A 27,984-nucleotide genomic window follows, 5' to 3' on the forward strand; every position below is an offset into this window, starting at 1 on the left:
GCCAATAGATTGGTCTTGAGCAAAGCAAAGACCGCCTCTGCCTGATTAAGTACATATTTGTTTGGTGCTTATTTCCAACTATAGCTTACCTGACTAAACTACCAATTGTTACCTAGTAAATAATTCTGTGAGCAGCAAAATCTAGTGTCCAGTTTTCTGTACCATTCACTTGTAATAGCTTCACACTAGCTCATCTAAGGTCTGCTGAGTTTGTGCTGTGATCTTCCTCTTAAGCAGGGATGCAAGTTTTCCCTTCTTTGCCCAAACACAAAATCCTAGGATTTATTTGTCAGGTGTCACTAAAGCCATTCTTCATTTTTCTCTGCAGCAACACAGAGATGAACCAGCCATGCAAACATGTCAACTGCCTAACATGACATAATTGCATGCCTAGTTCCTAGTCTACTTATAATAATCTAGTTGCAGAATTAGCCAAAGAAACATGCATTTGTTTTTAGTTTTTGTTTACTAGTTGAAGATAGATTATTTTTGCGTGTAAAGGTTGCAATCTGTAAAGTGATAACTCTTACCCTGGTAGAAGCAGCTAAGCAGTCTTCTGAAGGTCTTGACAGCTCAGCAGCTATTTAAACTATCACTTCTGGTGCTTTAGTTTCCTTTTATGAAACATCTTAGACAAAGTTTGCTATCTCGATTCAGAGGAACACTGGGTAAAGCAGGAGTAGGAGGTCTGACATAACTGGCACCTGTATTTGATTTGAAAACAGGACTGTTACACCCATGGCTTAGTGTTAAATCTAATGCTCAGCTCTTCCCAATTAATTTGCATAAATAATCTCTAAGACACTAAAATTCATACAGCTTCTTTTAACCTCTTCCTTGCCTTAAGAGCACAAATTAATAGCATGGGAAACTCCAAGGGAGTATATGAACAACAGCCATACTCAGCTTTCAAGAGTGGTACTTTGCTAAGCTGCTCCTTTGCTAAGTATGTGTGGTATCTACTACAGCCTAGCTTAACATATGGCTGAAATTAAAAGCTGGGGTTTTGTTGGTTTGGTTTTTTTTTGGTTTGTTTTTTTTTTTTTTTTACACAATTATCTGCAAATTGGGGTACAGCCTTCATCGATAACTGCAGTGAGGCCAACAGAGTGAGATCTAGTCAGATAGTGTGAATGCTTTCTCCTAGAAAAAGCTGGTTCTGAATGATGTGCATCTAAGCAATTAAGGGTTAACAGCAAACAACCGAGTTTTAAGCCAGTTTTACTTGGACTGATATCTGGAAAAAAACACCAGCATCTATGTCCACACGAACTACACTACAGTCCCCTGCTTTCACCCAAGGAACAAACAAAGAACAGCATAGAAGAAATTTATTAAGATAGCACTATTTATACAAGTTACTCATGCTAGAAAAAAGCATAAATGATACATGTAAACATCTGTTTACAGAATACTTGTTTTCCTTGTAAAGGTGCAAATGATCTTCATATGTAAACACAAGAATACCGACCTTTAGGGGGAAAGGGGCTTTTAAAAAAGTTTTTATGACCCATTTATTACTGTAGTGTAATTTTTACTATGTTCAAGCACATTAAAATGCCGAGTTACATGAATCAAAGTACAAAGTTAAAGAACTTAAGATGTCAGCACTGCCTTTTTCATCTCAAGCACTTACTGTCCTCTTACTCCTTTAAAACCAGATTTAGTAAGGTCCAAAGTTATGTCAGGTGCAAAAGGTCATTCTTTCATACTAGACAGAAACTACAGTACAAACATATCAGAACCTTTGAGTCAACTAGAGTTCCTCCTTCCTCTCCCCCCACCCCTGGGTGCCTCCACAGTCACTGAAACATGACAGTTACTCACAAACAGTCCCTACTCTCCAAACTCCCCCTTCCCTGCTCCGAACAAACACAGGCAAAGTGCATAAAAATCACTAAAAGGGTGGGTACCATCTCATCGTGGTCAGTGTTTTACACCAGGAATTCTAAAGACACAGACAAGAGGCAGGAGGGCAGCTAAGATGGTGCTGGTCAAAGCTTTTTTTCAGCAGAAGCTGCCTGTGGGTCTGCCATTCTAGCAAGAACCTGAGAAGTCAGGATTGATCTAGGCTATTCAGAATTAACAGATGATATCAGTGTCCCAGCTTCAGACAAGAACTGGTATCTAGCAGGCAACGCGAGGAAAAGGTTTTTATAAGTAAGCAACAACTAGTTGTTTCTAGGTTCATATACAGGGGAGGGGAGAGACAAAAGCTGAACTTTTGTACCATACACTGTACAGTAAAAAGGCATCATTTGAAATCCTTTTCACTCTCACCCTTTTTGGGCACTTCACTGATTCAGTCGATAGATGAGAGTTCCAGTTCTACTTCTTGCCTCCAGCAAGACTGAAAAGATACTCAGGGCACCCATCCTCATAGCTCTCCTGTACTCTAAGAGACCCTAAAACATACCACAAGAGTTGGAACCACAATAGCTGGCAGGACATAGCCCTGCCCTAACCACCAGCTTGTCAAAACTCAAATCGCACACGCACATATACATATATATAAAATACATATATATATATGCACACATATATATGTATATAAAAAGCTGGAATTATCGCTGTGAGCGATACAAAGAAAATACATGATACAAATTAAATGAAAAAATAAATATATTCTGTGCACAGAAAAGCTTCTGTGCAAAGGTGGCACCTTGCAGGTCAAGTACTTTTTTTCTTTTTGAAGCTCTCTGTAAATAAGGCAAAAGCAATGTTTTCTGTATCACTTTCCTCTTTCGCCCACCACACAGCTGCCACATCCACTGCTCACAGCAGGAGGGAAAGCAGGAAACCGTCCTCCTTGCCAGACTCCCAGTAGAGCACGTGGTCTCTATCGGCATTGTTTATGCTACGATAACTTTGACAGTTTGGTTTATTCAAAAATGTAGACTATTTAGAAAAAATACCGACATAAGCAACACTTCTACTTTTGTCCAGTGGTTTCCTGGAGTCTGACAACGTGGTCTCCCATTGGGCACACTCTCACAGAAGTCATTTGTATAATTCCATAGAAAGAGTCACCGGCAAAGAGTTACATTGGATCTAGACCGTTCATACTAGAGCTGCAAAGAGGTCCAGTGTCAACAAGTCTCTTCAGTTTTTCTAGGAATGAGAACCAAAGGGTCTCCCTCCCTTCTTGATGCTTACCATATATGGGATTCACAGTGTGTCATTTTGATAACACCTACTCCTCCTCCCAGGCGCCGATAGTTCATCCCACCATACAACCTGCAAAGACAAGGTTTCAGTGGTCACATCGGTTCACCTCTTTTCACGGAGCTCCCACGGGAAAGACTGAACCAGTCCTTGTGACCACAACTACACCATTGTTAACCTCTGGTTAAAGCACACCATGACAGCTAAGTTGGGTAGGACTCATTTTATATCCTTCCAAGGCAAACAGCTGTATTTGCTCATGCCTTTCTCTCTCAAATCAGAAATTGCTTCTCATTTTGACACCACAGTTTTCTGTTACTCGAGTAATCACACTTGCTTTCTCCCTGTCTGGTAACGTACGAGATGGGAAAGAATTTGGCAGGCTGTACCTGACCTTGTGCTACATTTTGGGTAACACAAGAGCAAGGATAGGTTTGCCACTTAGAAATATAAAAGAAATCAGTTGAATTACAATACCCTAAATTCAGCAGATCTAACCAAGATGTAACACGTCCCAAGCACCATCTGTTTCTCCAAAATATGTCACTGAAACGGTGCCTGCGTTTCATATGGAAATCTGATCCCTACAGACGCCCGCATCCTACTCGCTTCAGCTGCATATTCCCCTCTGTGCCACTGAAGTCTGCTGGCAGAAACAGGAGAAGCAAGCTCCCTAAACAACTCCTACCAATGCAATTTATTAAACCTGAATTGCATCGGGAGCATTTCTCAGTCAGGCTACACAAATAAAAATATCCTTCATAAAGCAAGAAGCACAGCAAACAAAAGAAGGCCACAGATGTTGATCAGCTCTACTGAATTCGGTGGGAGAAAAAAACCCACAAGCTAGTACCTTGAACAACCACCTGAACGTCTGCGAATGCTAGCCCAGGCAGTAACTCCTAATTCTAGACATCTTATTACTGTTACTGTCACTGGAAGTAGCTGAAACCATTCAGCTACAGAATATGAAAAGCATGTATTTCTCTCTACTAAAATGTTTTTCTCAGCAGTTCAAAAGGCAGCATCTGTAACTCAGCACACAAGGGGAAGTTCCTCCACTGCTTCTTATGACAGCTGATCTCAGCAGGAAAGGGTTAATCTACTAGTATTACTAGGCTGGAAGGAATAAGGACATCGATTTCTTTTTATGCCAAATTACTAAAGCAGCAGGAATACGAACAGGCGCTTGAAATTCTATACTGACTATATTTGGGAATAAATATACAGGCAACTGCTTTGAAGCGTAGTTATGACTAGAAAAGAAATAGGAAAAATAGTCTTTCTGCTCAGTACGCATTTTTTGATTGGCAATTTCATGTTATTTCTCTCAGCTTGTAAATCAGATTAAATCCTTCTAATTGCTGCCTTGTGGATTTAAAGGGGAAGAACATCAAATGCTCAAAATGTTCAGTTTCAGCTCCTCCAAAAGGCCCTAGAAATCAGAGCCTCAGCTTGAGAGCAAAAAATGAGTAGGCCGAAGTCTACATCGTGACTGTGAGCTCCTTCTGCTAAGGGCATGCTTAGTTTTACTGGGAAGCAGAAGAGCTTCAGCCCAAAATAAAGAGAAGAGGCATCCCTCTCTCAGTGTGGCCCATTTATGTTATGTTCAAAAGCAACACTTAAAAATCAAACTAGATTTTGGTATGACCTTTTGCTTGCTACCCAACAAGCCTGGTAAATCATTTATTTTCTCTAGGTCTCAATAACTTATCTATACACCATTTTGCTACCTGCAAAAGATGCAATGAGACTTTAAGTGTTGGTTAAATCTGTTGGGATTACTCAGATGGGAAAATCATGAAAAACTTGCTCCCATTTTACTTAAAACGGAGTCAATGGCTGGAATTCAAGCAGAAATTTGCAAGAAAATGTTTCTCAACTGCCATACTCATAGACATGAGGATGCTATAAGTAAATGGCATATTGGGATATTTTTCAAAACTTGATTCTCTTTCTTCCACTTTCATGCAAGCCAACAAGCCACAATGTGAACGTTATGGTAGTTACCACACCTGAGTTCTTCGCTACGGTGTATGTCACGTTTCTACTTTGGCTGGGTCAGCTCCAGCTGGGTGACAGCACCTATAGCTGGAGATCACTATTTGACCGTTTCACAAACTTGAGTTACCTCCATGTGTTAGCATCCGGATCAAACACCTCAATGGTCTTCAAGTACGTTGTGCCATCAAAACCCCCCACAGCCATGAGCTGTCCGTTCACCACCGCAAGGCCAACCTGCAAAACAACCATCATGGATAGTAGCTGTTTAGCTGAGACGTCCTGAAAAGAAGGGTTAAAATGAAAATATTAATAAAAGGATTTAATAACCATGTCTGCAGTAAAGGTTGGGGGGAAGGACAAATAAAATAGCCTAAAAAATAATGAGACATGAAAATTTACATGTATATCTCAAAATAGAGAATATCTTCAAGAAAAAGCAGAAGGTTCCCCTTATTAGCTACAAGAACTAGAACTACTTGCATGATAGATACATGAGAACCTAAAGCCTTTATCAACTGAAACTTCTTATGCCTTGGACTGATCCTTCACCAAGTGTGACACACGTGCACCAGAATATCCACCAGCCTACAGCCTGGAATGCTTGCTTATACTAGGAGAAACATATGTAAGCCCCAAGAGGAGCAGACCAGGCTGAGGCTCGGACCGTCTATAAGCACGTTGGCCTCCAGCCTTTCTATTTTGTCTTTCTGTTGAAGCACAAAATCACTGAATTCTCAAAACAGTTCTGTGGTTTAGGAAGACCACTTCCAGTGAAAACATCTTGTGGCATAACAGAAAAAAGCGGACAAGAACACAGCATTAAATGGTCCCTGTTTTGGCTTTCAGGAAATTTGAAAACTCAGGAGGGCTGCAGGCACAGATGCATCTGTTTAGCAGTTTCTACAGAAAGCAAATATAGAAGCAGCTCATGAAAAGTCAACACCTAATCGGTAACTAAAAAGGAGAATGTTGGACAGTGTACTATATGCTTTGAGGACGAAGATAAATACTGTTCTCTGCCTCCAAAACCAGTAGTTGCTCAAATTATGATTCATACTTGCCTCACCAGACACTGAAATACTAACATACAGACAGAATGAATCCACTCTTTACTACATCATCCAGTATCCAATGATAAATATTCATAACATTCGCATCTGCCCAAACACGATGACTAGTTAAAACACTATGTTAATCTTTTCTTCATGTCTACAGAAAGCAGGAAGATTAGCAGCTGATGAGAACATGCTGTCACTCTCCATACTCACGGGATTCAGTGAAGACAGGCAATGTTCTAAGTGAGAGCCTAGAAACCCTGTTCCCACACATCTCAACGCTATGAAAAGACTTTGCTGGAAGTTTGTATCTAAACACATGCTTGCCCAGATCCCCAGCTCTTTCTTCTGGGCAAGTAGGTATGTTCACTGCCTAATTCATCCAAAGAGCATTGCAGGATGAGGCCCAGGTATTAATTTTGATGCTTTTCTCTAACAATATCTCATGCCAAGTATGGCTACTTCACCAAGTAAAAAACCAAAGAGCTCCTCTGTTTCAGGTTTAAGTAGCTGACTCCATTTAAGGGACCAGAACTATTAAAAAAGACCCTCAGACGACTCCATTTCCCCATCCTCAGGCATGTTAAACAGCTGTACATGGCATGACATGACTACCACTTCATTCTCTAGCCTTGTTAAAGAGCTTTGACTTTTTGCAAACCTTTCCCCTCACAGAACGAGAAAGGTGAAGGTACAGAGGAAGCGAGAGAGAAACTTCCCACAATGACACCACCCTGTGCTCTCACCACGTGATTATGTGTAACACACGCAAGCAAACCAAGGCAAACTCACCCCACTTCGGCGGGATGTCATGGCCACAACAGGAGACCACTGGTTGGTTCGAGGGTTATATCTCTCAGCACTGCTGAGCTCTGTCGTATCGTCTCTGCCTCCCACAGCGTATATCATGTCTTGGTATACGGCACAGCCCAGGTGCTTCCTCCTCGTCCCCATAGGTGCAATTGTGTGCCAGCGGTTCTCCTGGGGATTGTAGCGTTCCACTGCAGAGCAAATGACACATCTTTGCATCTAAAGTATTGCTCAATCTGTAATGACCCTACAATTTCCACACACCAAATATGACGAATCAGTTTGTTATCTCTCCCTCTAATGCTTTTCTCCTGCAGAATGTTTGCTATTATCCCTCCTGTCTCCAGCCCTACACAGTCAATCACATTCATAGAATCACAGAATCCTTAGGGCTGGAAGGGACCTTCAAAGGTCATCTAGTCCAACCCCCCTGCAAGGAACAGGGATATCTCCAACTAGATCAGGTTGCTCAGGGCCTCATCCAACCTGGCCTTGAACGTCTCCAGGGATGGAGCATCCACCACCTCTCTGGGCAACCTGTTCCAGTGTTCTACAACTCTCATGGTAAAAAATTTTTTCCTAATATCCAACCTGAATCTACCTCCCTCTATTTAAAACCATTACCCCTTGTCCTATCACAACTGGCCCTCCTGAACAGCCTCTCCCCATCTTTCTTGTAGGCCCCCTTGAGGTACTGGAAGACCGCTATAAGGTCACCCCGGAGCCTCCTCTTCTCCAGGCTGAACAGCATCTTCATTCAGCATCTTCACTCAGGAGGGAGCTGGCAATGCTACAAACTGACCTGCACTATCATCTTGCAGTAGTTTTACCTTTGGCACCTTCCTTCCTACAGCGGGAAAGGGCTTCTGCAGGAAAAAGGATGTGCTTGCAACTGTTATGCAAATGATCAAAGTATTGTATTCAGGACACACTGCCAAATGCAGCATCGAGAAAAAATAGGTAATAGTGGCTCACAAGCATGAAGAGTGAATTACTGTACAGCAAAAAATCATATTTAAAGAAGAAAAAACACAGCAAACTGATTACTAAGATATTCAACAGCCAGCTGGGGACACTGAGGACAAACAGAACCATGACAAGCACTAACTGCAACGAGGAACAGCAAAAGGCATACCAGTATTGAGAGGAGAAGTCCCATCAGAGCCTCCCACAGCATAGAGGAAGCCCCCGAGCACAGCCACTGCAACTCCCAGACGCCTGGTGCTCATGGAAGCCACTCGAGTCCATTTGTTTTCTTTGGGATCATATCTGGCAAAAGGACAAACACCGAAGCTTAGTGAAGCGGTGACACCTTCAAAGGGGCAGGAAGACTGATCTGATTCTCTCCAAATAAAAATCCCCATAAGATTTGTACAGTACTAACCTTATCTCCAGCAAATCTGCATCAACTGCACCCTCTAAGAGACTCTCTTCTCCCTGTGCCCCACTTTTTTCTCTTTTTTTTAATTTAAAAAGTACCTTTCCACAATGTTGAGACAAGAGACACCATCCTGGCCACCCACAGCATAGAGGTAGCCCCCAAGAACTGCTACTCCAACGCTGGTCCTGCAAGTGCTGGTAGGGGCCACATCACTGCTCCACTGATTGGTCTTCGGATCATACCTAGAAAAACACAGCAAACAGCATAAATTGCTTGTCTAGGTACGTTTCAGACTCTCTGATGCTTGGGAACTACTAAAGCAGTGAAACCTGACTATCTTGAGCTTCAACTGCAACACAGCTATTTGTAAGCTGGATAAAACCCCTGAAGTGATGCAACGCATCCAGTGCATGTTATTCCAAGAGCATTCAAACTGCAGCTTGAGGTGATTCAAACTGAAGATCAAAGGTTCAAGTTCATAAGACAGCAGGTTACCAGGGACTGGTTGACGTGTGGTAACTTGCATCTATGCAAAGAGCAGCAGCCAGGTTACTCTGCTCTATGTTCTCTGCAGTTCACACAAGAACTCAGCCAGCACTGGGACTTGCACTGTGAGATAAAAGATGAAGGAACCCGATGGACCTGGGAATCCAGAGACGAGGAAATACAGTGCAAAGCAGAAAAGTGCAGGACATGGGAGATGTAAGGCTCATGATTTGGGAAGCTGGGAGGATGCAAAGAGATACAGGGGAAGAAGGGGAGGGTCAAAGAGATATTTGTATAGCTCCTTGGATTTGTTACAGGGCCATGATTTAGAGTACTAGGAGTGCTCGAGTCATGTGGCTTTTAGGCACAGGGATTGCCACATGCAGCTCCCAGAAAGAGGAAGCTTGACAAAGTTTATTTGACTTATGTCTTTCACAGGTCTAAAACTGACCTACTTTCCTTCTTCTGTGTGTTTGCAAGGTTCCTTAATTCTCTAATTACTACTCCACAAGAAAATTCCAGGATCTTTCCCTCAACATCTAAGAAATGCTTACTGTAACCTCACTTTCCTCAACAATGCAAAACCAAACCAGCAATTGCAAAGAAGGTTAGCCAGGATCATCACCTCTCCCATCAATTATACCCAGACCCATCTCTTACATATGACTTCCTTATACCAACGGCTATGTTTTGTCTCATTAAGCTGGGGATAACGTGACACAAGCTGTTACGCATGAAGTCCTGGTTCAGCAGTAAACCAACCCAATATTGAAGGGGCATGCAAGGGAGGAGGAAATGTAGGTAACGTAATATAAATTTCAGGTTTTCAGCAGAGAAAGAACACAGCTGGCAAAACGCACTCATTTTTAAGAGGCTGCACCCAGATTTAAATATTCAGAGTTAACATTTTGCACATTGGCCTTATGGACACCTACCTTTCTACGCTGTTAAGGTAAGAGGAACCGTCATGGCCTCCCACAGCATAGAGGAGGTCATCCAGAACACTGACTCCAACACCACAGCGTCTTTTGCTCATGGAAGCCACCATCCGCCACTCATTGGTTTGAGGGTCGTAGCGCTCGACACTGGAAATTGCATCCCCGCTACACCAGCCTCCCACTGCAGGAACCAAACACAAGAAACAGTGTCATAATAATGCGCTGAGCTCACCTACTGTACGTGTACCTGGTGCAAACAATCCTTTTGGACTTTTTGTCAGCCTTAATCCAGTAGCCCCATCTCCGAGTTACTCATTCTGAGGATTATAATTAGAAGACTGAATGTGATTTTCCAGAGGATTAGCGTAGGTTTGGAAGTACTGTGGCATTCATAGCACCGAAGAAATCACACAAGACAGTGTAAGTTAACTCGAATCTCCAAATATTAACACACATATCACTTCAGAAATATGTTGAAATATGTAGTAAAGACTCGCCTTAGGGAAGGCAGAGAACACAGACTTCAATCTCCTGGCCTAAGCCAGCAGGAGCTATACATACCTGCAAAGAGCACTTCTCCACAGCGGATGGGTTTGCGTGGTCTAGTTCTTGGTCCTTGCATCAGTGGCCGCTCTTGGGGCAACAGCAGATAATTTTTAGCTTCATCCACTAGATCCCTGTGCAAGAAAGGAAAATATTAATGCCAGAAGTTCACCTGATATCATTCTCAGGAGAAGGCACGAATCAAAACCAATGGCAAGAGCAGCCAGCACTAGTCATGCATTTCAGGTACGCACAAATCCCATAAGAGCACGAATAGTTCTAGTTAAAACGTACACCGTCACCAAAATACTCATTAGCTGTTTACAAGCACTTACACAGTGACAGCAGTAGACCAGTATCAATATTCAGCCAGAGTTAATAATAGGTACTGCTTGCTATAAAACACTGAGACAAGAGATTTGTCAGGCTTACTATGCAGAAAAGAAAAACCTCAACTGCCTCAAGCTAGAACTTAACAATCAGTTGTTTTGCCTAGGAACAAAAAAGGTGTCGAAAAAAGCACACAAATACATAATGCACACACGACCAATAGATGGAGATAGTACTCTTCTGATGAATATTTTCTCCATCAGCTCTGGCCAGCTCACACTGTCCATCCATTCATAACTTGCCACCTGGACTAATCCTAATATTCCAAACCCTTCAATAAAACAAAAAAAGGAAAAAAAAAAAGTCCTCTTTCCCTCTATAAATGTGGAATTCCTCCACAATGAATGCTTTTTCAGGAAGAAAATAGTTTAGCCTATCCCCTGAACTATTTTACATTCAGGACAAGAAAAATTGTGTGGTTTATAGATGATACAGAACTCTGCAAAACTACAAATGTGAGACTCATACCATAAGAAGGGGAAATGAGAGTTTCCCTGCACTAGCACTGTGGGAAATAGCAGACTCTAATCCCAAAGTCCAATTCAGTTATTGAAGTGCAGACTTTTTACATAGAAAAACTACTTTAAGTCCTAATGAAATCATGAACACCATCCAAGTGGTAAGCTGTAATGAAAGGCCATGAGTAGAGACAAAAAAAAAAAGTGAAATGGAAAACAATACATTGAAGGGTATTTTACCAACAGTCAAACTGTGCACTCAAACTTTACTATTTCACTGAAAACTTCAAAGAACAAAAACACTTGCAGGGCACACTATTGACTATTATGCAAACAGTAAACACTTCTTCTTTCATCTCTTCTCCTCCCAGTTGCAAAAGAGGAAATTGAGAGATATCACTCATTTACCATTGACAAATCAGTACAGTTTTAGAGAACTGATGCAAATAAGGCACCTAAATTCAACAAAACCCAATTCTGTAAATAATTGAGGAGATTTACCGGCATTCCTCATCGCTCTTAATAAGCGGATCAGAGCCCACTGTACCCACAAGAAACTTGGGACTCAGCAGCGGTAGACGGACATGCTGCAGGACCTAAAACACAAAATAGAACATATATGGTAAACCACATATACTCACAGAGATGCAAGAAGCCAGATGGAAAAAAACAGTGGCTAAAAAATTTTGATAAAAAATTAATTCCTCTGGCAAGCACACACGTCATTTACACATCCAAACCCTGGCATTCTAGTGAAATGCTGTTCATCTTACAGCACCTTTGCCTTTTTAATATACCAATTTAGATACCCAGCAGAAAACCAGTCTTTGAAAGGGGACAATCCACTGGATCTATTAGCAGCTGAAAACAAGGTCACAATTTAGAACCTTTACAAAATTACAGATGTCAATACATCAGCCTGAAACATCAGTTTAGTTAGAAGTTTTATCAACCATTTAGCTCTCTTAAGTGTGACTGCTGTTGTGCAGTAAACGAACAATAACAAATAACATGCCTTTCACAACGGTTTAGAATTTAGAGGCAGAAGCAAGTATAGACAGAGGGGCCTAAAAAGGCACCCAGCTATAAAAGCATTAAGAGCTACTGTGAGAACAGCAGGTTTTTCTGGTTTGGTTTGTTTATTTAAAATAATTTTCAAAAGCTTTCCACTAAGTAAAGTTGTATTTAACATCTATTTCCAAAGCAGAAGCACTGAGGCAGGCAGACTCTCACCTCTTTTGATCAGCAAGCCTGAGACTTCAGAGGCTTTCCGGCTGACAGCTTTGTCAGAATGAGTGCTTCTCTGTGAAATGGCTTGGCTTAGATGAAGCACCATATTTCAACAAAACCATTCTGACAAGCTCCAGTGTAAGATCATGAGAGCTGAGGCATAAATCAAAACAGCAGAGCTTAAAGATACAGCTCAAACGAAGATGAGCTTTTTCTTATCCACTATGTTTTTTATACAACGCTCAAAGCAACGCAGGCAGGTTAGTCTAGACAGACAACTGGAACAATCTAGTTTGGCAAGCCCTACCTGGAAACAATTCAAGCAAGGCCCTAGTGAAGGCTCTAGCCACTGCACCTTCCAGCCCAGATGAAGGGAAAGTGCAAGCCACGCAACACAGGTGGAAGTCAGAGTCAATTACCGTGGCTTTGCATGCACCCAGAACTGATACTGCTGTGGTGCCACCGTATCAGCCCTCGTTACTCTGTGCCTGGATAAAGCGGTCACGAACGTCACTGCGCTCATGATTACCTGTGGCAGCTGGGGTCGTCTTTCCTGAATGCTGTACTTCACCCAGGCCATCACCGCGTTGAACACCTGCTCTTCACTGCGAACGTTTAACTCATCACTGGATATAATGTCTATGAGCTGATTGGCAGGAAGCAGCATGAACTCCTCACTCTCCATTACCTGGGTAAATGGAAAGGAAAAAAAAAAGAAAGTCAGGACAGTGGCCAAAGCACCATGGCCATTCACTGCTCCAGCACTTCAGTGCAACTCTGAAGTGGATACAGTCCACTTGAATTAGAGTCTAATGGACCGATCCAGTAAAGTGCCAAATACCCATCACTGTTTTGACATCACACATGTGAAGGGTTTGCTTGCACAGAGCAGAGTGCAGTCCCTGGCAACACGACACAGACACCTTTAGCTGGAGACGCTAGTGAAAGGGAATTTTGCACAAAGTTTTTTCATAGGACACTTTTAAAGGGTTAAATCACAGAACACACCGACCAGGTTTCAAAACTTAGGAAAAATAAAGCCCTTCTTTAAAATCAGTCTCCTTGTTTGCTGTGTCTAATATATAAAACAGAAATTAAAAACGTTGCATAGGTGATAACTATGTGACTGAGAAGTGGTACCGGAATAGAGAGGCTCCATTCACAAGAAATTCAAATCGGGATTAAAGTTCCAGAAACAAGTTACCAGTGGCACTGTAGAGAACACGGAGAGTCTTCCTGAATGCTGGTTTGTGGCAGAACAGAAAATATTTCAAGGAGTGGTGATGGACTCATTTGATCCTGCCTCTCTCATTTGCTCTAAATATATGCATAGAGTTTGCACAACATATCTACACAGATGCACTGAAGAGGGAATCAGAGCCTCCTAAGGACTGATTTCTTGTGAAATTCAAGCCACTGACAATCTGCAAACACGTTCATTCCTTCCGAACCCAAGAACCGAGTTTCTCAGGAGGCTTTAGCTGCCCCTGGAGGACCGTTCACACCACACCACAGAGCACGCACGAGTCAGCCTGTGACTGTCTTGAGAGGTCACAGAGCTCACGTGCAGCCACGTCTTCTGCACCAACACCAGGCAGATGGGAAAGATGCAAGAATTGAAATAAAGAGAACTGTAGAAATGGTTTTATTGGTAAGTGCCAGCTTGGCTTCATAGCCTGTAATCCGACAGGTTCAGTGACAGCAAACAAGTGAATATCACCTTGTCCTTATCATTTGCGACCACATTAGAATTTCAGGACTTATTTTATGGTTTGCAGCATAAACAAAAGAAAAATGCATTCTTTGACACAATCATTTCAACAGCAGTCAGCTGTGAAGTTCTTTTAATTGCCTAAAGAAATTAAGTGCTCTGAGTGAATATACAAAAATCACCAAGTACTGACAACAGCAAATACAGTTAAAAGGAACAAAACAGACAGTGAGGTCAGTTACCAGATTTTGGTCTAGGATCCGTGGGCTTCCAGGGGCAGTAAGACCCACAGCAAGCTTAGCCCACACACTGCTTAAGCCTTAGAGTAAGAACTGGGCTGGTCATTAAAGATCTTTATGTTAAAAGGAGTGAGACTATGGCAAAATGCTGATAGACCAGCTTATGTCTAAACTTTTCGCCGACAATTCGTAAGCGCAGCCGCAGACTCTGAAAACAGAGGCTCTGGAAATTTTTGAGTTCAGGATGGTCATCCAGACTCTCCCTTCCACCCTCAGAAAACCCAGCTGCATCAATGGCAAACCAAGTTATTACCACTGTGCAACTCGTTCGTTTACACAGTAAAACAAATAATTATTTAAAATGCTTTGGCTTATTTTGGCTTAATTATCAGGACACTAATAATTATCTGACTAATATTAATGGTCTATTTGACCGGCTTGCTTACTAGACAAGAATCGGATGGGCTTCATTTCCTCTACAGTATTCGTGTGCATGACTGCATTTACTAACAGACAGAATAAATGTCAGAGTATGCAATATGGCATCTAATTTTTGTCTGTTGATATGAAGTACAAGTTGTTCGTCCTTAAGCATATTTTTTCCCTTCACACAGATGTCAGAGACCAAACAAAAAAATACGAAGGCTGTTCTTGTACAGCGGAGTTGTTAAGAGAACCATTTCACATTACATGCACAAGATTCACTAGGGGTTTTAGGCAACAAATTAAATTGAGGGGAATGGAAAACTTGGAAAAACATTTTACCAAGAAGTTAATGATGTAATGCAGCAATACACATAAAAATTAATAGAAGCAGAGGTTAGCGCAGCAGAGGACGTGAAGCAATTCAGACTGCATTCAAATAACTGCATGGATTGGCCTGATGCCTAGTGCTTAATATTTCACATTGCCATTCAGGAAATTCTCATCTCACGTTTCTTTTTGCCAGCTCAGAGGAATGACGACCTTAGAGCCTCTGCAGAGGAAGGCACATTTTTTATCAGTTCGCAGCCTCCACAGCCGAGGATGATTAAGTAGCCAAGTTGCTGGTTTCCATCAGAGATTACCAATCCACCCTCCAGATGGAAAACAATGGTAGAATAGAATATAATCCCAACAAGCAGCACCATTAAGATTGTCTGCAGAGAAAGAGCGGAAGCAGAAGAAGCGATCATTAAGGATGAAGAGCTGCAAAACTCCCAGGGCACTGAAAGGGACACCAAAACCTGCCCAGGCCAAAGGAATAGTGCTCTAATCTAAGCAATTGTTTTCCAGAGGCCATGATTCAGTTAAGTCAATTATAATCTGCATCATCTTTGAGGAGGAGAGTGTTTTTTCAAGTCCAAAACTTTTGCTGTTGTGTGCTTTAACAGGGATAAGGAAGACGGGAAGCTGTCTTCCAGGGACTGCAAAAGAAAAGAAACCCATAGCAGGCAGCTCTTAACAATCAGCTGCATGTATTAGCTCTAAAACATTTAAAACCAAAATTGTTACACTGTTAAAAAGTTATTTAGAGGCTTGTAAGCATGCCCTACTCATGTAATAACAAGAAGAGCACAGATCTAACCACTAAAACGACCGAGCACTGAAAATAAACGACCATCTGGTTACCATCCTGCTCTCAAAAAACATGCAGAAGAAATGAAATGCAGAGCAAGCACAGAGCACATGAAATGGCCAGCTTTTGGGAAATCACCAAGCTCTACAAAAAACAAGCTCTCATCTTAAAGAGCACATTCTATTTTCTAGTCTTCATGGTTAGGAGAGACATATTTAATTGCAACTTTTAGAGTAAACTGATGTCATGTGTCTATAGTTAAATACCAAGTATTGTCTTCAACGTGTTCAACAGTCAAGTTCAATTGTGTTTGCTTCTGCTCATAATTTTCTTAAGTACTACCTGATTGAAATTAATACAATTCCAATCTATTTCCTGCAGGGGGGCAAAAAGTCAGCAAGTTGCAATCAATCACAGCACTTACATACTGCCACTTCTCCGGGGGAACTAAATTAGCATAAGGAGTCGACATGGGAGTTACTCTCTTTGGAAAGGATCTACCTGTGAAGCAGGTGGAAAGAGGAGATTTTTCCATAGCAAGCTACCTGTTCCAAGGGATGGAAGAGCGTAGTTTCTGGAAAAGGGAAGAGATGAATCTCTCTAGTGGGGGAACAGACCTTCATTCTGAGTGCACTCCTAGAGAGCAGCTGCTTCCAAAACGTACACCAATTCTTTCCCTTCCAACCAGGGCTCCTTTCCACATCTAGGTGTAACAGTTAAGTAAAGACCTACTCTTCTCGGGCTATTGCTCACAGAATCCTTAATTACTATGCTGATCCTTCCCTGAACCAGTTGTGGCATTTTTTTTTTTTCCCAAAAATCATCTGGGCAGAATTAACAAGGGAAAAAAGGGTTTATAAAGGTCAGTTACAAAATTACACATTTGAATTACTTTCAAACAACTTCTGCTGAATAACAGATGCAAAACCCTAGTTCTGCTACAGCAAGGGAGTTGAAGACTCCACTGAGGCGGCAGCTGTATGCTCCCCATACACCCACACTTCCAACCCCTAAACTCGATACCCATTTATTTTTTTGGTTCTATTGATGTATTGTCCTTCAACACTCATTTCCCCTCCAATCCTGTAGAATCCAGAACATTTCTGAAAGAGGAGTGAGATGTCACACCACTGTGCAGCCATGTCAGATATAATACCCAACTCCAACTACACCTGCGACCTTGCCTTCCACGTAGTACTCACCACACAACTCCAAGAGAAGAAATGCTGCAGATCACATACAAGCCACCAGTGCAGCATAATCTTGCAAGTACCTCTTCCCTCTTTCTACCCCAATTGGTGGCTGGCACCCATTGCTATTAGGGCATACAGCAGGTGTAAGGCAGGATTTGGAAAGAGGCGCAAAATGAGAGTTGCCCAGGATCTCACAGGACACGTCTGCACATTTTACATCATGATTCCAGCATACTGGCTTCTTACCTCCTGGAAGTTATGCTGTGTGAACTTGTCCGCAATCCTCAGCAGTTCACGGCATGAGTGGGTGTCAGCAAAAGCTCGGATGCCCAGGCAATTGGAAGGGTCCAACTGTCTCTTAAGGAACTCACAGCAGGCCTCCTGGATCTCAGCCAGCTGGAGAAGGCAAGCAGCTGGCAACAAGGTCTGGACATTTCCCTCTTCCACAGTGATCTGAGAGGTGTACGCAAAGTCGATCAGCAGTTCCATGGCCCTTTCGTCGATGTCTCTGATCACTACCTCTGTCTGCCGACTCTCCGCCAGCTCCCCGGTGAACATGGCTCGGAAGTAAGGGCTGCAGGCCGACAGAATCACCCTGTGGGCGTAGATCTTCTTCGCTCCGACTACTAGCACCACATCGCACAGCTCCCGGTGCTTCCGGAGAAGATTGATGACTTCCAAAGTCTGTCGAGGGTGCTTGTCAGAGATGTAGGGCATGCGAGCAGGCTGCGGCACCCCTTCCGGCAGTTTGTTAGGATCTCCAAGGGTGCAACGGCTAGTCACGTCCATTCCGGTCTCTCCTGGTCGAGTACTGGTACACCTGCAGCGGAGGAAGCCATAAGACAGGATCATCATCAACTGATCTATCACCAGCTGTCAGCCAAAGCTCTGGGTCTCACACCGATTACAAGCGCAAAACCAGCAGTGCCCGTAGCTCCACGCTGGAACGTGGCAACGCAGGCGTGATCACGTGGAAGAGGAATCCGTCTCAAACCAAAGTATACCTAGAAGTAAACAAATGCCAGTTTGCAACAGGCTTATGTTTAAACCTATTTTTAGATGCTTTCTGTGACACACCGCTGTAGTATCCAACTGCACATACACATTTATTAACTGAACCTCGTAAAAGCCTTGGGTGGTAGAGGAATATTAGCCCCATTTCACAGAGAGTGACTCAAAGCAGAGATTAGCTGACTTGCCCATTGTCACTCAAGTTTTCTCTGACAGAGCTGGAGTTGGATTTCCACTGCAAATAATTCCAGTTGCACGATTTAACCAAACTTCTCTGTTCTTCTCCCTACGTTTTTGATAGGGTCGCTTATCACTCCGATATCTGAACATACTAAACCTTCACACAGATTTCAGTAACTTCAAAAGGCCTGCAGCCTACCATGAGTATCTTTCAGGTTCACGGGAACACTCAGTTACTCATCACCTCTTCAGTTATTTTTGAATTATGGAGGCTTCTGACTCAATCTACCTTCCCTGACATGTTTCAAAAGAAGGTTAATCTCTCCCAAGAACGGCAGACTAAGAACTGCAGAGGGCAATCAGGATTATCAAACCAATCGGGAAAAAGTCAAAACAACCAAAGTATCCACAACTATCAGCCTACCAAAAAAAAGGAAGAAAAAGTCAAGACCAACTTTAGAGATGAGGAACCACTTGAGAATCATAGAATGGTTAGGGCTGGAAGGGACCTCAAAGACCATCTAGTTCCAACCCCCCTGCCATGGGCAGGGAGTACATAAACCAAGTTTCTGGTACAGAGTAGGAAAAACATACTATCTCCCCAGCTGTGCATGCAGTGTTCTAGCTATCTGATGTCCTTCTTTACAAAAGTTCAGATACCTTTCCTGTATCCTTCACATCCCTGAGCAGATGTCAGCTCTGTCACAGCTTAAGAGCAATGCCCCTCTGCATGGCAGCACAACGCTGACAGATCACGCTTCGCACCACGTATGCTACTGACTCGAGAGAACGGGAAGGCAGTATTGCCCCGAGCCCTTCTACAGTTCTGCAGGGATGAACCAGGACGACACACCTCATACCTCACTTTGTAGAGATGTCTGCCTACATCCCAAGCTTTGCTCTCACGTTATGGCGGAAATCAGTGCTAAACTAGAAGAGTTAAACTCCATTCTGTTTTCAGCAATCAGACTAAATAAGCAGATCAGCACACACTAAAGGCACCGCACACGTAGCTGAGACACCATCTGCATGTTTGGAGTATATCTGAATTTCTGCCACGTCATATGAGCAATTATTAAAAAGATGCATCAGCACCAGTGAGGTATCAATTACTGGAAAAATACAGAAAATCTAGGAAATTACTGCCTCTTCCCACTTCAAAAGGAAAACCATCACTCAGAGCAATTAAAGCACACTGAGCAAAATATCAGAATACTGATGGTTATGAATTACCCAGTGAGTGCACTGGTTGTTGGAGATATACTGAAAGACCCAATACATCTTATCCATTACCAGCTTCACTGGTACACCGGCATTTGTGAGCTGTCACCACTTCACTTCGTTCATACTAAGAGTTAAAAAGAAATCTAACTTCGCTTTGCCATTGCTCAATGTATTTTGCAGCATGCTTGAAGGAAAGAATTAAAAAAAAATAACTCACATCTTTTCCTCTCATTATTATGTCAAATGCAGCTTCTAACCACAGGGAAACCAGTCTCTTCGCAGCAGTTCAAATTATTCACTTGCATCTTAGCCTGTTTTCCCATTCCCCCCACACCCTCTCCTTGATCATCATATTCGGATGTTTCAGGCCATTACTCCTTCCTCATATCTTAGTTACACAGATCCAGCTGGGTCTCCCCTCTGGGTTTTGTTGCTTGCTCCTGTTCAGCCTCTGCACCTTAAATGTCTTGTTTTTTCATCTCTACTCCATCTTTCTTACATCCATCACCGTTCTCCTTTCCTGACACCTCTGAAATCCTTCTGCTGTTACACTGCCTCTCGCTCTCCTCCACCCACTCTTATCCCTCCCAACCCAAATTCACCTTATGGGGTTTGACAACCATTTTCGGAGCTCTGCCAAGTTCCTCAAGAACAATGCAGCTAAGCTCTCCTCACAGCAGCATATGTAAACTAAGTTGAATGGTACCCCTACAAAAACCCCAAGAAACCTTGGCTAAAGATTAATTTACCTAATTGGCTTACTTTCATAGTCCTTAGCAGCTAAGGCCAGAAGGTAAGTAATGTAATCCCTCTACCAAGAGATGGAGAAGGTGGCAATCAAAATTCCCCTATAGAGTCTAGCTCTCGCTAAGCAAGCCAAATGGATTTTATTGTGCATTAGATGTTTCAGGCTATGTCAAACCAATCCCTGGGAGAAAAAAAAAAAGAAAAAACATAAAAGCCCTATTAAGACACATGTCACTGTAAGAATTTCGGACAGTTTGTCTTGACCAGGCTGCCAGTCAAAGCATCTAAGCACAGAACAAGCATTCTTCAAGCAAAAAACCCATTTCACATAACTACAGATTGCAAGAGATGGTCTATGTTCACGACCTCCTTTTGGAAAGCAGAACCCCTTTGTTATGCCTGTAAGCTTTCCTCCAAGATGTCTCCCACTAAAAACAGCTCTAAAACAGATCTCAAAGAGCTTTTTGGACTGGCACAGGTTTTAACTACAGAAAGACGGGATTAAGGCTATGTGGCCCCACAAGGAACACAGCATACCATGTCAATCCCACCACCCAATACTCTTTGCTGACACAGAGCAATGGGGTGGACCAGCTTATGCTACATGACTAGCTGGCCAGATTTAGGCAGTAGTCCTAGTCCTTCCTAGCCAGGACAGAACAGGATTTTTCTGCCCAAATTAGGCTCTGCTGAACATGTCTTTAAACTAACTGGAAAGGAGTCTGGTTAGTAAGAACTGGAGGCATTCCTGCACTGTTCCCACCAGCATTTATCTGAGTGCCTGCATTGTATCCAGCCTCCTTCCTCCAAGACAGAAAGTCCTGGTTAATGATTAAAGAAAACTGAATGGATGGAAAAAAAGAGTAATAATCAAATTAGCACTCCTGATTCATCCACAACTTATCGCTGGGTAATTCAGAAGCTAGTGATCAATGGGCTTGGGAATTTCCATACTGGATCAAACCAGATGCTTGATGTTAAGCACTGTGGGTTGCTGCTATACACAGCCACAGAAGCGTGCATTAAAAGGACACCGTCTGATGGCATGCATCTCCACAAGGATAATAATTTAACTGCATTATGTGTGCATTATGCATATATATGCATAGAGGGTGAAATGATGACTCAGTAACTTAGAGGTGTGAAAGACAGAAGGCAGCACTTGATTCTCACATGGCAGGCTAGCTGCCTCCCCCCAACACACACGCAAAGCTAAGAGCTGCTCCTGAATACTCGGGGTGATTAAGAAGGGTTGAGGATGGGAGAGGAAACACGTATGCAAGGATGAAAAATTCACACTCAGCTATGCAGATATTCTGGGATTAGCTTCCATCAAAATGCAGGGCTGGGGAAATCAGCAAATACAATGGGATTAAGAAAGGGCTGACAAAGGATCAGTTTTTGTAACACACTGCTGAAAAGTACAAATGGGAACACAGGCAGTCTGCAACACTAAGTCAGCTAAATAAATATGCTGCTCAGCCTCCATTTTATTCATCTATGCCAGTTCCCAAAACTTTATTCATTAACACAGGCATCCATGAGACATCCATCCTTAGAGCTTATATAGCAGCTTCTTCTAAAGTTCAAAAAAAATTTCTAATAATACATATCCAAGAAAAATACTCTTAGATACTGTCATAGAGCTCCTTAACTTTCAAGTCAGAGTGGCCTGCATTTTTTTTTCCTTTAAGATAATGCATATTTTAGCATGAGATAACAAGCAAGCTTTAACACAGTTCAGCAGAAAACCACAGGCTGACCCAAGGCCTACTAAAGAAGGCGTCTTGGGTCACAAACACTGACTGAAATCCAAAATCATACACTGCTCTAGCAGATTTCAGTAGCAATGGATTTTAGGAGCAAGTGAAGATAACAAACCAAACCGGTAGCGATTTCTGTCAACGTCTCACTTTGAATTTAATGCATACACAAAGAAAGTATTTCCTACACTCGTTACAGAACTGACAGAACAAAGACCTTTTAGTTGGCTCAGCCAAGGGTGATACCTTCAGTCACAGAAGTAACCACCACAACCCTGCCAACCAAGTAAATGGAAATGCTTTATTGCAGCAATCAATACTCTAGGAATTAGCTTGCTAAAAGTCTAATTATCAGTAAAAATACCGCTGACTCCTTTTCTTACCTTGACAGTGATGTCTAGGTATGCATTCTCAAGGAGGCTCAGTTATGCAAACAAGCAGATAAACCTGACTGCAATAGTATTTCACATTACTCAAAATGAGAACAGCAAGCATCTGGAGTGTCTGTCCCAGATTTAGATTAGATATAAGGAAGAAATTTTTCACTCAGAGGGTGGTGAAGCAGTGGAACAGGTTGCCCAGAGAAGCTGTAGATGCCCCATCCCTGGAAGTGTTGAAGGCCAGGTTGGATGAGGCTTTGGGCAATCAGGCGTAGTGGAGGGTTTCCCTGCCCATGGCAAGGGGGTTGGAACTAGATGATCTTTGAGGTCCCTTCCAACTCTAACCGTTCTGTGATTCTATTTACACTGTTTAGTTTGATTTTCACTGACCAAGACCAGAAAACTCAGTTTCACCGACCAAGAACAAGGATGTCTGTATGCAGAAATATGAGGTCATTACTAGAGTCTTCTAAAATCTCCCTAAGCCTTTTGCAGTTTGTCTTGAGCAAGAGCCCAAGCAATGGTTACAATCGCTTGTCCAAGCAATTGGCTACCCGTGCTCAAGCCAGCTCCTGTACAGCACTGCTGTAACCTGGGATCAGGCTGCCAGGAAAGAGCTGGGTGAGAAGAACCGGGAGGGCCTCCTCACTTTACCTGGGAGCTGCTCAAGCCCTTGTGCCTGGCCTAACCTATAGTAAAGACAAACCTAACTGTACCTGACCATGTACCCCACTCATACTGACCTGCTGCGCTGGCTTCCTGGCTTGACCTCAGCCCTTCCTCATCACTACAGCTTGCCTGATGAGCACCAGACTCTTGGCTGACCCTGGTCCATCAGATCTGCTCTGCCCTCCTTGCTCGGGTACTGTGGGACTATGTCTTTCACTGGAGAGGTCCTCTCTGCCTCGCTTTTCTTCAGCTAAACAATGTTCCCTTGCTGCTCCCTGACGGCGAGAAAGAATAGCCTGCCCCAACTATCACTTCATTTCTAATGCAAGATAAATCCTGTTTGAACATCAATGCATTTTCCCTATGACAATCTTGACAGGAATAGCTGCAATGCCTTTTCTGTTCAAATTGTACTTCCCATCCTCTGAATGCTATACACATTCGATACCCACTCACCACAGTTACTAATACAGTACTGACCAAGTCTCACTTCCCTCTTCTTGCAGTATCTAACAAGACTCTTGCACGTGGTATTAAATGGCTGCAGAGCCCCGAGTAAAAGGATAAAAGGAAGTGCTCCGCCATCTGCTTGGCTGGACTTCGTAGGAAGATCTGTGAGCCTAAAATCCAATGAGGAACCTTTTAGCTTTTTCTGCTAAGACACACAGCAGAAAAACGAGCAGAAATTCTAACAATCCACACAGAGGCCCTTAAAACACACAAGCATATTTAAGAAGTCCACAGCTCACAACAGAGCTGTGCTTGTCAGGCTTAGCTGCAGCAATACAACACATCCAGGCACAGAGATCAGCTGAAAGGTTAGTTCAAAAGCAAAGCCATATAAATATGTCAAATGTGTTATCCATGCTCCATCCTGGCTTGCCACAGAGGGAGGGAAAACAAAAGGTACTGAAAAGTCTGGTCTGCATCCATTATACAAATAAAATTTAAAAAAAAAAAAAAAAAAAAAAAGCCTGAAGTGCCAGGATCAGCACCACCATAGAAAACCTCGACTTCTTCAGCCCCATGCTGTTGTCCACCACTAAAACGACCCAGACCGAGTGGCAGACAGAACTTCCATGGTATCAAGTCCAAGGTCACAAAAGACATACAAACTTCAGCACTTGAATTCTCTGCCTCACTGCCACAAGCAGAAAACAGCAGATATAAAAATAAATTTAGAACCTCATTTTTTCCATTAGAAAAATAAAGTAGAGAGAAAGCAAGAACACATGCCAAGCTAGTCACCAGTCTTATGTCATTTCGCAAAAACATTTTGATAAACAGAGTACAACATAAGAACCTGAAAAGCTCTGGCTTTCTGTTGGTTAAGACTTAAACAGTCTTCGTTGTGGAAGACTAAGATGGAAGAGAGCTCGCCTGCTACTTAATCCATCTTGGAGGAACTCACCGTATAAGTCACACACAGCACCTCATTGTCTAAACTACCTTTCTTATGTTGGCAAAAATACTGAACAATACATAGCCTCAGTGATGCCCATATCATGTCCCAAGGTTTACTCATTAGCTTAACTGAAACAGCAGCACAGTCTTTTTTTGTTGCGCTTGAGGGGTTCGTTTAATTAAACAACCTAGTGTTGCTCTTCAAGGGTTTAAATGACTATTTCTTACCTCCTTATGCAGAATCCAGGCTAATGGTTTCTGCAAATGCTGTAGCTAGAAATGCGCCACATATTCATGTATGGTTAAAATTCCTTGCCTTCTCTTACATGACTGTTTACAGAATTATCCGTAATAAAGTTACTCTACTTTCAACATCCTAAAGAGTGCAGACAGACTAAGCAATTTGCATGAGTTCTCTTTACTTCATTTAGAGGAACTTTGCTTCCACACAGCCTGTATCACATACAGAAATACATCTGCTGTTAAAGTTTTGCCATGGGATTACCATTGGATAACAAAAAGCAACTAGAACTAGCAGACAATCCTGTTTGCCAACCTGTCATCATGCTGATTTACTGCGACATTTTTTTCTCTATGTAACAGATGTTTCTGACATAGCCACAGCAAGAACTCCCCTGAATTAAACTTCAGCTGCATCTTCAGCTCATTAGAACTGAGGCAGCTGGCATCCATAATTAGAAAAGGAAATCTCCTTTTCACCCAAGACCTCAACCCATCAAAGGGACTAAACTCCTTCAGCTGAGAGAAAAATAACACCCCTTAAAAATCAAGTTTAAATTCATTCTCAGGCAATTTTTCATACAATTTGAATACCTAAGTAATTAAATACTGGATTTAAAATATGATAGTAAATGGGGGAAGTAGGGAGGGGGGATGGAGAATTATGATAACTTGTCTTCTGTACTGTTCCTAACAGCATATTCATTTAAAGACATCTGGTCTTGTAAATATTGAAAACTAAATATATCTAAGTAAGGACTAAAGATGAATGTTTTATATTCTAATTCTCCTAGCCAGGTCTTTAAAAATACAAAAAAAAAAAAATATTATGGTCTAGGCACTTACGAAACCAGCTACATGATTTAGCATATTTGGATAAGTGAAGGACAATTGTTTTTCATCTCTTACCTGCGCATTGGCTTTCCGTCCATGCACCGTGAAGAGAAACCTTCACCCTATGCTTCAAGACCTGATCCAAAAGGAAAAAAGAAAAAAAAAAATTATATTCTGAAGCAAGAGAACCTTCTTTCCTCTCTTTAGTCTGGCTTTAGAACAGAACTGACCACATCCATGTACTAATATGCCTTCAAGCTCTTATCCAGCTATAAAATTCACAGCCTAGATTAACGATGTCTGGATTGCAGAGAATAAAGCAGAAGAAAATATAATCATCATTAGAAGTGATTTCACCACAGCTGCATAACGATTCCTTAGGCAAATGAAACACAAACATCATAAAGTCAGTAAACTGTCTGCCTCCCTGAATCCTTAAAATTGTTCTTCCAAAGGAAAAAAAAAGAAGTATCTCAAGTAACAGGGTGCTCACTTCCACTCCTCACTCGGAGCCAGGAGGTATCTCTCCCTCATACGTGTACCAGAGACTTAAGGCAGGCTGGCACCTAATAAACAGCACAGTGCTGCTCAACAGCTACAGCGCAGAGCCAGAATTCGACAGAAGATAAAACTTGTGTCTGGAAATTGAAGATAACCATGTGCCCCAGAGGTAAGAGGGATGCTAATAATGGTGCTACATCTGCAACGATTAATGATGCCGCCTGATGCTCACTACACTTCCACTCCAAATATTCATTTTTTGAGAGAAATAACAGTTGCAAACTGAATAGGCCTAACTAACCACTAACTTCTAATTCTAATGTAGCTTAACCCTTTTCACAAGTGCATCATTCATCCTGATTTCATTTTTAATGACTATTCAATCAGGAATAAACTTAATTAAATCATTATTTAAGCAGTAAACCTAACTTTTTGTAATGTATTGAAAGAAGAGAAGGGTGTTCTGCTTCCGTATTGATATTCACAAACTTCTTCCCATCCAGAAACGGAGTGAGAAATGGGAAACCAGTGAAACTACAGGAAAAGCAGTGACAGAATGAGGCTGAATAACTCTAAAAATAAACAGAAGTAGCACTTAAAATAGAAAAAAACTTAAATTTAGGAAAAATAAAATCATTTTCAGAACACTGAGAGTCTCAGATTGGAGCCTGCATCAAACGATAACGAAATATTTTTTGCACAATTTAAACTATGAAACGGCTATAGCTTTATTTGGCTACGGGAACAAGCACCTTGTTCTATACGCAACATTCTCCAGGTACTTTATCACAGAAACACAACCGGGGCAGTCTGCCAGTTAACGAAGAATAAGCTCAGAATTGCTGTCTTCCACAGTTGCAAATTACTCAGCTTCATACTTCCCTGCAAACGAAGAACGCTAATTCCTCCCGGTTAAGGCATCGCATACCAGTTTAAATCCCAGCTACGACTGCCCGGCCGCTCCCCGAGCAGACCGGGCTCCCGCTCCTCTCACCGGCGGCCAGGGGCTCCCGGGAAAAGCGAACCTCACGGCACGCAACGGCGGGGAGCACCGAGTGCCCCACCGCAAACTCGCATCTCCGCAACTGCCCGTGTGCGGAACACACGCAAAAGCCCTTCAGAACACTTGGCACACGCCGGGAAACGCGGACGATGCTATTCTTAGACCCCGGATTGCATCAGATTTAAGCCCCTTAAAACCCACGTTAAAAGTCGTGGAGGAAAAACAAACAAACAAACAAACAACCACATTTCAGGACAGGGTCCTCGATGTAGCGATGTCCACGGGACAGCAACTGGGTGGAACGAAAGGTTTTCCCAGCAAAACGTGGCCGTGGCTCCGGAGCACCCGCAGGCACCAGCAGGTTCCCCGGGGCGTGCGGCCGCTCCTCCGGGACGAACACCGCTCCCCTCCCGCACCTTTCCCCCGGCAACCCGCGGCGCCCAGCGCACGCCGCCACCGCACAGCGAGCGGCGGGCAGGTGCGCGGAGCCCCGACCCGCGGGAGTGGAACGAGCCGGGGAGCCGGGCACGCTCCTCGGCCCGCCGCCCGCCGCCAGCCCCGGCAGCGGAGGGCCCAGGCCGCGCCCCGGCGGCCTCCCGGGGCGGCGCGACACACGCTGCTGCCGGCCCGGCCCGGCCCGGCCCTGCCCTGCCCCGGCGGTACCCGGGCAGGGCAGCGCGACCGAGCCGACAGCGCACCGGCGGAGCGACGTGGCCCCCCGGCACCCCCACGCTGCAACGGGCGGCGGCCCTGGAAAAGCCGCTCCCCGGCCGCGCTCACTCACGCCGGGCGAGGGGTCCGCCGCCGAGCCACGGTCCCCCAGCAGCCGAGCCGAGCCGAGCCGAACCCGCCCCGCCAGGCCCCTCC

At 43.2% G+C, this 27,984-nt stretch overlaps 1 protein-coding gene across 4 annotated transcripts; it reads right to left on the reverse strand.

The window, feature by feature from the left end:
• Positions 1–643: 643 nt before the first annotated feature.
• KLHL20 (kelch like family member 20) lies at positions 644–27,938 on the reverse strand. Of its 4 annotated transcripts, XM_086617071.1 has the most exons (13): positions 27,902–27,938; positions 25,689–25,749; positions 17,408–17,981; positions 12,990–13,148; positions 11,732–11,826; positions 10,401–10,516; positions 9,837–10,020; positions 8,514–8,657; positions 8,170–8,303; positions 7,017–7,225; positions 5,297–5,403; positions 3,157–3,237; positions 2,612–3,071 (listed from the first exon to the last, which is right to left on the reverse strand). In XM_086617071.1, exons 2-13 carry the CDS (start codon positions 25,709–25,711, stop codon positions 3,041–3,043), a joined length of 1,857 nt encoding a protein of 618 aa, XP_086473197.1. In that variant the 5' UTR covers positions 25,712–25,749; positions 27,902–27,938; the 3' UTR covers positions 2,612–3,040. The 4 variants fall into 4 exon arrangements, with proteins under 4 accessions (XP_086473196.1, XP_086473197.1, XP_086473198.1 ...); XM_086617072.1 differs by having other exon boundaries at positions 2,612–3,237; XM_086617070.1 differs by lacking the exons at positions 2,612–3,071; positions 25,689–25,749; positions 27,902–27,938 and adding an exon at positions 644–704 and having other exon boundaries at positions 17,408–18,013.
• Positions 27,939–27,984: the final 46 nt, after the last annotated feature.

This window comes from Tauraco erythrolophus, chromosome 10, assembly GCF_009769465.1.
Source record: "Tauraco erythrolophus isolate bTauEry1 chromosome 10, bTauEry1.pri, whole genome shotgun sequence".
Classification (NCBI taxonomy): Eukaryota; Metazoa; Chordata; class Aves; order Musophagiformes; family Musophagidae; genus Tauraco; species Tauraco erythrolophus.